This window comes from Carassius auratus, unplaced genomic scaffold, assembly GCF_003368295.1.
Source record: "Carassius auratus strain Wakin unplaced genomic scaffold, ASM336829v1 scaf_tig00019389, whole genome shotgun sequence".
NCBI lineage: Eukaryota > Metazoa > Chordata > Actinopteri > Cypriniformes > Cyprinidae > Carassius > Carassius auratus.
The window spans coordinates 1-10445 of NW_020524955.1; the positions used below are offsets into that span (position 1 = coordinate 1).

The following is a 10445-nucleotide window of genomic DNA, read 5'->3' on the forward strand; positions in this document are numbered from 1 at the left end:
GTGTTTGTGGAGGTGTGGACACTTACAAATGAATCAGCAATCACGACGAGCTGGTCGATTCTCTTCAGTGTTTGTGGTATTTGATTGATAGACGTGTCATTCCAAGTCTTACTGGACATCATTGAGCCAAGTACTGCCAATTATCAAATAAAAGCAATGGTCATTAATAAGAGCTAAATGCATTCATTGGATGACGTTTAGATGAAGCTAGTGTTTAAAGGCAGATTACTTTAGAGCTGGCGTTCCCATCTCAGATCTTAAAGTAGTTTATTGGGGAAGCTCATACAGCCGCTCAGATTCATAGCTCTGAGGTTGAGAGCCCCCCTACGGGCAGACAAAAAAAAAACTTTTTAATGTAGAGAAGCAGTGAAAGAAGCTGCATGAAAAACAGTGATTATATCAATACCAACCCATGTGAGTGTGCTGCGGTTTTCAGTGTTGTAAGTGCACTCCACCAGCAATTTGTCACCCTGAAAGTCCAAAAAGACTGAATGCTACTAATAATTATGCACTGAAAAAACAAAACTTCCTTTAGACAACATAAATATGACGTATGGTATTGTGCAGTGCATATATTTCATACTATATGCTTAAACCACTGTTAACTGAACAGCATTGTTTGAATTATATGAATCATTTCATACTCACCAACTTCACTGTCTTAGTTTTGCCCAAATTTGTTACGTCCTGATATTCAAAATCATAGTTTTCATCCGCAGCTAAGAAATCAATCTGTTTTTCACCTCTGAAATAGACAACAATCTACTAAACCTAGAGACATTTTGTGCAAGATCATTGTTTCCAATTTAATGACATTTTTGCACTGCAAATAAAAAGAAAATGTGGTGACTTTATCTGCATGATCTGGCGGAGCTATAGGATGCACTTTTAAGTTGCTCAGTTAAGGAACAGTTCACACAAAATAATAATCTGCTAAAAATGTACTCACTCTCAGACATCCAAAATTAAGGTGAGTTTGTTTCTTCATGAGAACAGATTTAGGGAAGTTTAGCATTACATCACTTGCTCACTAATGGATCCTCTGTCAGAATGAGTCCAAACTGCTTAAAAAAAAACACTCAGAAATTTGTTTCTTACACTTAGATTTTTGCTTCAGAAGAATTTATCAGGGTTCGTACGACTGCTTGAAATCCTTGAAAATGATTGCATTTTAATGCAGTGCTTTGAAAAATGCTTGAATTATATGAATAATTTCATACTTTATTTGTGCAGGTATTAAAAAGCCTTAAACTTTATTTTAAAATACTGTAGGATACCCTGTAAAATATATATTTTTTTAATTTTATAATTTATGTACTGTAATATGTTGGTTAAATTTGGCAATGTTATGTGCATTCCAGGTGGTTTGATTATTATCTCAATAATATCTAAAGTAGTTAAACATGTAATTTACCACATTGCTGGAAAATCTTTAAAAAATTTACATTGAAAAGTGCTTGAATTAACTGAAAAGGTGTTAGAACCACCCTGATTTATGAACGGGAGTGGTGTGGATTATTGTGATGTTTTTATCATTTTATGGGTTTGGACTCTCTTCTGACAGCACCCTATTGGAGATGTACTGTAGCATTACATCACCTGCTTACCAATGGAATGGCAATGCAATGTCAAGCTGATAAAAAACAATCTTCAGTCACCATGATTTTGCCAAGCAAGACATGTTCCTGGATCAACATCTTTTGATGATCCTGGATCAACATTGTCCAAAAATATAGACTGAACCTAATCTCTCCCCCTAAACCTACCCATAATTTAATCCTAAAATGAGTGTGAAATGTGTAGAAATTAACAAGGGTGTAGAAGCACCTAACCCTGATTATAAGCCTTAAACATATTTCATGAAAAATTATATCTCAGTTCTGATTGGTTGATTGGATGTTGTTCTAGGATCAGCAAGGATGTTGATCCAGGAACATGTTGTACTTGGTGAAATCATGCTCGCCGCAATCTTCCATAAGTCATCCACACGACGCAATTGGCACCTTGTGAAGTGAAAAGTGAAGTCAAGTCAAGTCACTTTTATTGTCACATCACCACAGCACATGTGCCTTGGTGAGTGAAATTCTTGGGAGCGCGCTCCAGAAATTACCGAAATAATTTACATATAACCATACAGACTTCAACAGAAAATGTGCAATATGCACATACATATAGTCATTACACATAGTGTACTATTTGACATACAGTTAGCTGCGTTAGTAAGAAACAAATCCATTATCAAGATTTCTTTAACTTTAAACCATCTCTTCTGACCAAAATACAATTCCATAATCTATGATATTGCTTCCTCTAGTGAAAAAGTTCATCCCTGGTTGTCCTCTCACATCAAAATCCACTGACATATTTGTTTGAAACTGTTTTCACTCACTTCATTTACTTCATAGATTAATTTGAGTCAATTTGGTGGACTCAAAAAGCATTATTATTCATAAGATTTGTATTTTAGCCAGAATCAACAGACAGATTAAAAGATTTGTTTATCACAAACACGCAGCCTCTCACTTCACAGGACGTTATTTAATGGACTGGAGTGGTGTGGTGGTGTCTGGTCTCTCATTCTGACGGCACCCATTCACTGCAGAGGATCCACTGGTGAGCAAGTGCTACTTGAGGGCGAACTATTTCTTGAAGTGTTCATTTTGTTGTTTCTAATCTGGCCAATTAGTTTGTCTTAGTTTGAATGCATTGTATTGTACTCTTAAATCACATTAAAGGTACAACTGAATTAAAGGTACAAGGAAGCGGTTTGTTCTTTTTGTCTAATAACAGTGTGAATTGTGTGCTGTAGTTCAAGTCATATGATAGCTGTGTGAGGAACAGACTGTAATATAAATCAGTATTAGCTGCTAATCTTCTCCGGCATAGCACGCAAAGAGCCATATTTGAGTGATATATACATACAAGATATTTACAAATTATTACAAATGTTTACCTGAAGTGTCCGACTCGCACCTTCCGTCCAGCTAAGTGTGTGTGCAGCATCACAGAGAAAACCTGAAGATCAGTTGGTGTCTCCAGAACCTGTAGAGCACAGAACACAGGATCATCCAGTCATCTGCTGAATCTGATCGAGTGTGAGTAGATAAACATACATACAAACCTTTGGAATTTCAGCAGTGTCACACAAGCCATACGTGAGGAAGGATTTAGCTTTGGGTGGGATGGCGTACCCAGGAGCTACTACAAGCCCTGTCCCCAAAACACCTGCATCGTGCTGACGGAGTTCAGATGTGTGATAGAATCGCAGACCTGAGTTATCAACTCGACCTGTGCAGAGAAGAGACACAGAGGTGTAGTGTTTTGTAATTCCGAATGCTCTAAATGTGATATTTTACAATTGAAAAACCACTGAATGACTGACCTTTACTTTTATTAGCATTGTTGTAATGCACTTCAAGCCTATAGAAAAAATCACCAACATTTCCTCCAATTGGAAGTCCTGCCACTTCAGGGAGTTCAAAAGCCTTAGAGAAAAGGATATGAATCTGAAATACTTTTTGATCACTCAGAGAACCCACAAATACTCAGTCATTTTAACCAAGATTTAAATGAATCATTTAATACAAGAAAGAAATGATATGTATAATTTCTGATGCAGAACAGAGACTAACCCCTCCACCAACTCCCCACACTGCTATGGTCTCCATACACAAGCTGGTTCTTAAGGATTTGTAACACTCCACCTCAAGCGGTTCAGTCACACTCAGAGGGCAGCGGTACAGCAGCAGATGATGCACGAGGTCAAAGTTTGTGATCACCGGCTCAATCTGGACATAATGAAAGTGAGTCAGAGATGAAGATAATTGACAGATCGCTGGATAGTTCAGGATTATGGGTGTTAAATTCATAGACTCACGCGATAAATGTGCTGTTTGCGATCAAATGTTGGGGCTTTCATGATCTTGCAGTGATAGTGGGTTTGGTTGGCTGGTACAGTGAACTGAAATGATTTGATTGTAAATATAATTAACGTGTAAAGTGAAAGTTCCTACATGTGGTATTTTAAGCCAAAGAGCATCATGGGAGAATTACATTCACAAGTGAATAGCAACAGCTGATAGCATCGTAGACATTGTTTGATGCATTCTACGTCGTTTTATCACCAGTCCAAAAAAAGGTAGACAGATGTTTTTGCAAAAATCATTAATATATAAATGACTAACTCAAACAGTAGAGCAGGCACTAGCAATGTCAAGGTCAATGGTTCGATTCCCAAGGATAATGTAAAATCTCATGCTAAATCTCACCCAAAAATGAAAATGTACTCACCCTCAGGTCAGCCAAGTATTAAAGCAGTTTGAGTCTTCATTACATAGGTTTTGTATTTTAATTTAAAGTGAGCTGTTCCATTAATTCACTTTAGTCTATGCTAAGATCTAAACGTTGTAATCAAGTCTAAATATTTTGGCATATTTTTTTCACACATATTATTATGAGCTTAAAGTATGAATTGTAAACCCTCTGTTTAGTGAACTAAAATAAATAAAGCAAAACAAAAAGTAAAAATCCTTCTTACATTGATCATAGTCAAGTCGAAATACTTGCTGTTTGGAGGGTTGACCCGAGGCATGTACTTCAACAGGTTCAGCTCCTTTGTGCCTCTTTGGGCGCTGTGGTATGTGATGTCATCAGTCTGTCCATATGCATAGATCAGCTTCATGGGGACATTCTGATCATACAATAAGACAAAAGCCCATCATTTATCGCCATTTAAAAACACCTGATCCACACCTGAACCAAACAATGAAAAACTCTTTAGCTATTAGTTCTGATCTAGACTTTCAGGGTTTTTGAGTTCAGTCCATCTGTTCAAGGAGGCGTTTCAACAACAATTGAGGGTCTCTAAACAAACAGGATCAGTACAGACATCCTGGTCCTAGTGTGTATAGCATTGAGCAGATTCCCAGTATGAATGCTAACTGAAAGAGGACACCCACAGCACTCCTAAAGGCTTAAATATGCTGTGGTTCCTTTGCTTACATTGTTTACTGGATCAAATTACTGAATGCTATACAGTAAAAGTGGAGACCGAAACTGACTTTGTAGTTGCATCACAGTTTCTAGATTGCTCTAGACTGAAGTTCAATAAGTAGGTGTTCTTTTTATCATTAGAACAGGAACAAACAGTACATTTATCCAACCTGTCCACTGTAGGTGTCAAATATGAAGTGTTCCAGCATTATTTGTTGTTGGTGATGGAATAACAAATTTGTTCCAACTATCCAAACCTTAATCTCAACTGTCTCTAAAAATGCTAATTGATATGTTGATATTATTGTTTAAGCATTTATTTGAAATATAAATATTTTGTAACATTATAAATGTCTTTACTGTCACTTTTTGATCACTTTAACGTAATCCAACAAAGAATGTAAAAATGTGGGAATGTTGTTCCAGGACTCACAGTGATGGTTAAGTCGTTTTCATCACAAGCCTCGATGGACCTCTGAAACTTCATGACTGTTATCCCATCAGACTCGTTCAGGGACCGGAGTTTGTAGTTCTGTTTCTGGTCAATCACTGGCATTGAATTCCCCCCAGCATGACGATCCTGAACAACATTAATGATAAATTGTGTATATTTTCAGTCATAACAACATATTTGTGTGATATGCTCTATACATCATTTATTTACATACTATTACAGATAACTAACTGGAAATATCTGGTTAAAAAGGTCAAAGCTCTCACACTTATGTAAGGGTTGTTTTACAGTATTTCATGCAATATCCAGATATTAATCATTTTATGATTAATTGCTTAATGCACCTTCTCAGATTGAATTTAAAATATCAAACTATCAAAATTATTAACTATTTCACAATGAAACCCAGTTATAAAATTCCTCTGACCTACTGAATGAAAATGCATATGAATCAGAATAAAGAATGAAATATCAAAAAAAAAAAAAAACTATTATCCACTGTTAGTCGACTTAGATAGTTATCAGTCTCAGTTTTTACCGTGAAGTAACTGCCTTGGGGTCCAACTCCTCCAATGACCATATCGGCTCCAGTCATTCCTCCTTTGGGGCTGAAGCCAAAACCGACCCAGCCACTGGTGCTGACCGTGAGCTGGAACAAGATTGTGCCCTGGATCTCATCAAATCCCCACTTCAGATGCACCTTTTGATTGGGGTCCAGGTGTTCAGAGAAAGGCAGAAGAGGGTCTTCCTGAGCCCAGGACCACTGGACTGAAAGCAGAAGCAGAACAAGAGATATTGTGACCATGTTTGCTTTTCAAAATCTGATAAATAGTGTATTTTGTAAGATGTTTGAGAAGGCAGTGACTTGAAACTGCACTTTAACAGCCCTATTTAAGCTGTCTGTAAACCCCCTCACCTGATCTCAGTTCTCCTCCTCTCATTCTGGTCTGGTGAATCAGGTTTCTCATCACCTGGTGTTACATTATTATTTTATTTATTTAATTATGTTAGGTCTAAAGCCTCTCTTTGAGGTTTTTTTTAAGTGTATGATTGTAGAATAAATAAACTTTTGTTCAATTTTGGATGGAGAAAATGTTTATGAACAAATATGGAACATTATTAGATGCAGTAATATGGAGCCCCGCACATGACATGCAGGAAAAAAATTGTAGGCTAAATCATGTGCACGATTTACTAATTCATTCCCTCAATGTACTAAAACGTGCACACAATTACTATTGCGTTCCCTCGATTTACTATTTTGTTCACTCAATTTATAATTTTTTAAAATTAAATTAGAAAAGGGAGTCCTAATAGTAAGAGGGTCAAATAAAGATAGAGATGTGTTTTAAGATGATTCTTGAAGATGGCTAAGGACTCGGATTGAGTTGGGAAGGTCATTCCACCAAGAGGGAACATTTAATTTAAAAGTTCATAAAAGTGACTTTGTGCTTTTTTGGGATGGCACAATCAAGCGACGTTCACTTGCAGAACGCAAGCTTCTAGAGGGCACATAAGTCAGAAGTAATGAATTTAGGTAAAAGGGTGCAGAGCTAGTGGTGGTTTTGTATTCAAACATCAATGCCTTGAATTTTCACCCAACTTGATGGTGAAATTGTGATGAAACGATGAGTTTGATGGAACTACAAGCAGTTCTGTCTTGGCAAGGTTGAGTTGAAGGTGATGGTCTTTCATCCAGTTAGAAATGTCTGTTGGACAAGCTGAGATGCGAGCAGCTACCGTCAGAACATCAGGATGGAATGAGAGGAAGAGTTGAGTGTCATCAGCATAGCAGTGGTATGAAAAGCCATGTTTCTGAATGACAGAACCAAATGATGCCATGTAGACAGAGAAGAGAAGTGGTCAAAGAACTGAGCCCTGAGGCACCCCAGTAGTTAGATGTTACGACTTTGACACCTCACCTCTCAAGATACACTGAAGGACCTATCTGATAGGTAAGACTCAAACCACAGGAGTGCGGTTCCTGAGATGCCCTTTGCCAGTATAGAGTTGACATGAGGATCTGGTGGTTAACCATGTCAAAAGCAGCAGACAAATCAAGCAGAATAAGTATTGAAGATTTGGATTACACTCTTGCCAGTCTTAGGGCTCCAACCACTGAGATCAAGTTGAATGTCCACTTTTGAAGTCAGATTGATTGCTGTCAAGGAGGTTCTGTGTGAGAAAGACAGACACTTGGTTGAACACAACTCGTTCAAGTGTTTTTGCAATGAAAGGAAGAAGGGAAACTGGTCTGTAGTTCTCTAAAAGAGATGGGTTGAGGGTGGGTTTCTTAAGTAGTGGAATTATACGAAGCCTTGTCTAAATTATGAGGGAAAAACACCAGTGTGGAGGGATGTGTTAATGATGTGAGTGAGTGCAGATACAACTGCTGGAGAAATGGCTTGAAGGAGAAGAGATGGAATAGGATCAAGCGGACAGATAGTAGGATGATTAGAAAGGATGAGTTTGGAGACTTTTGCCTCAGAGAGTGAAGAGAAGGATGCGAATGAGTGTATGTTTGCTGGTGAAATGTGCTCAATGGATTGTGGTGTGAAAAATTGTGTACTTATGTTTTTAATTTTTTTAATGAAAAATGTTAGATTTTTGCTTCGATTTAGTAGGAATAGGGATGCTCGTGACATGTCCCTACCAATATCCAGCGACTGCCAAATTGTCCCTAGCAATAAATTTTATCAAACAATTAAATATGCAATCACTGTTGTAATTTCAGTTGCATCTCACATATTATATACACAGTTCAGTTGAGTTATGCAAATGGTCCCTGAAGTATCTACTTAATTAATTAAACAACAACAACACTGAATAAAAATAAAATAAAATGATATGATATGCAGCCTAATTAAGAGTTTGTCTTACTATAGGGAGATGAGAGGGATTGTATTACCAGACTAGAATACCCTTAACGGGACCTTTGGTATTGCTTACTATTGGAGAAAACATAACGGTCAACTTGGATCAAAAATGCCTTAATAACCAATCACATTACAGCCTTGACGTCATTGAATATAGGTCAGAGATTGGGCAATGCTCAGCGGCCATTTACGAATACCATAGGAATAAATGAGAAGTGCCGTAAAGCTGAATCCCACCTTTCGCAAGAAGTCAGTGACCTCTCTTATAAAAATACTTTTTTTGTGTGTGTGTAAACTCTAAAAATAGATCAATCCAAAGGTATTGTTTAGTGTAAAATGTTGAACATTAGCCAATAGACTGTCCTCTAAAAAGCTTTTATTTAGTGTGGTGAAGCCTCTCCTTTACTGACATCCATTGAAACAAAATGGCCTCTGGTCTTCTGTCCATTAGCATTAGGCTTTTTTGGCTAAAGTTGCTGGCTTCGCTTCTGGCTTTAGTTTTACATTGTCTGAAAAAATTGCTAACATAAAAAGCTCTCTTTATTAATTATGGGTATATTCCAATACACTTCTGATGACTTGAAACTTTGGTTAAAAGTCTATCTTAAATGTGAAAATGTTGGGGGGCTTGAACATCACAATCCAGCCTTCACCAATTGTTTTGTGTCTTCTGCTTCTCCCATTTACTCTTTTTACATTGACTATCACTCTATAGATTCTGAATGCAATCAGATAAAACAATAATTTCTCAAATATTTATTTTATAATAATCATTGTTCAGATTGGGACTTCAGAGTGGTTTTGCAACTCATTTTGATTCAAAACAGCAATTCGGGACACATGCAGTATCGCAAATCATTTGATTCAGATCGGGACTTCGGAGCGGGTTCATGAATCATTATTCAGATCGGGACTTCGGAGCACAGATTATGAATCATTTGATTTAGATCTAAACTTTGGAGCGGGTTCGTAAATCATTATTCAGATTGGGACTTCAGAGTGAGTTTAAAACTCGATTGATTCAGATCGGAACTCTGTAGCACATATCCTGAATCATTTGATTCAGATCAGGACTTCAGAGCGCGTTCATTAATCTTTTGATTCAGATTGCTATTTCAGAGCATGTATCAAAAAAAATTATAATTTTTTTATTTTTTATTTTTTAGTAAACAGTACAAAACATTAAATCATTAAGGGAGTATAGTTATAAAAACCAATATAAAGAAAAATAAAATATATAAATACAAATCCCATGAGAAAATTAACCATAGTTTTATTATAGTAAAAATGTAGATTACCACATGTATAACCAAATGTTGTACTACAAATACCATGGTTAAACTATGGTCAGTGTAGCTGGTAATGGTTACTAAGCATGGCGGAGCGTGTGTAAGGCTGGTGAAGGCTTAGCTTTCCCCTGGCCACGGGGTCTTCGGGCAAAAATGCCCCTGCACAAACAAATTAAAACTATTACTTCTGTTGCTAACAAAGTGTAATGAATAGAAAGTGTCGACTGCGGCATTAAATTAAGATTTGCTCATGTTGCTCCGTATTTAATTTTAGGCGTTTTAACATTATTGAGCATTATAATCATTCACACACGATTCTTTTGAGCTTCAAGATGCAGTGGCCAATCAGAGATGTTCTAGTAAGTCATCGCTGAAACTCATCAGCTTTGTTGAATGCGTGCATTTGTTGGTTCTTGCCTAAAAAGACAGGTTTATGTTTGTAATTAATAGATTTGGCTGCTTTTAGCCTTACCCTTGAGTTGGTTCACCCTCTGCCTATGTTACTAAGGTTAAACTTTAGTAACCATGGTGTGTGTGTGTTTTATTTATATATTATCTTGCCCTAATTTTAAATGTTATCATTAAAAGTGCTGAAAATTAAATGAAAGAAAGGGGACCTGGAAAAAATTCTGGGACCTGGCAACCCAGCACATCAATAATTTTTCTTTTTACATACCACTGGATATATTTAATCTGTATTTTGTATTATGAATAATAATTATTATTATTCTGAATCATATTCTCAGTGTGATTCTATATATAAACTTATTTAAGGCATAAAACACAAATAAACCAATACAAGTGTAAAGTCCATTTCCATCTAATATCAGACAA

The 10445-nt window shown here is 36.7% G+C and overlaps 2 protein-coding genes across 2 annotated transcripts; both read right to left on the reverse strand.

The window, feature by feature from the left end:
• Positions 1 to 2898: 2898 nt before the first annotated feature.
• On the reverse strand, positions 2899 to 3352 carry LOC113076245 (DBH-like monooxygenase protein 2 homolog; the record flags this gene model as incomplete). Its single annotated transcript, XM_026248903.1, has 2 exons — positions 2899 to 3042; positions 3122 to 3352. Coding segments are annotated over 2 exons (324 nt in total), but the record flags the coding sequence as incomplete, so codon positions are not given.
• Positions 3353 to 3394: 42 nt separating this feature from the next.
• On the reverse strand, positions 3395 to 6390 carry LOC113076247 (DBH-like monooxygenase protein 2 homolog). The gene is made up of 5 exons (XM_026248904.1): positions 5985 to 6390; positions 5426 to 5572; positions 4538 to 4690; positions 3878 to 3961; positions 3395 to 3788 (listed from the first exon to the last, which is right to left on the reverse strand). The coding sequence occupies exons 1-5, from the start codon at positions 6249 to 6251 to the stop codon at positions 3579 to 3581; spliced, it is 861 nt and encodes a 286-aa protein (XP_026104689.1). The 5' UTR covers positions 6252 to 6390; the 3' UTR covers positions 3395 to 3578.
• Positions 6391 to 10445: the final 4055 nt, after the last annotated feature.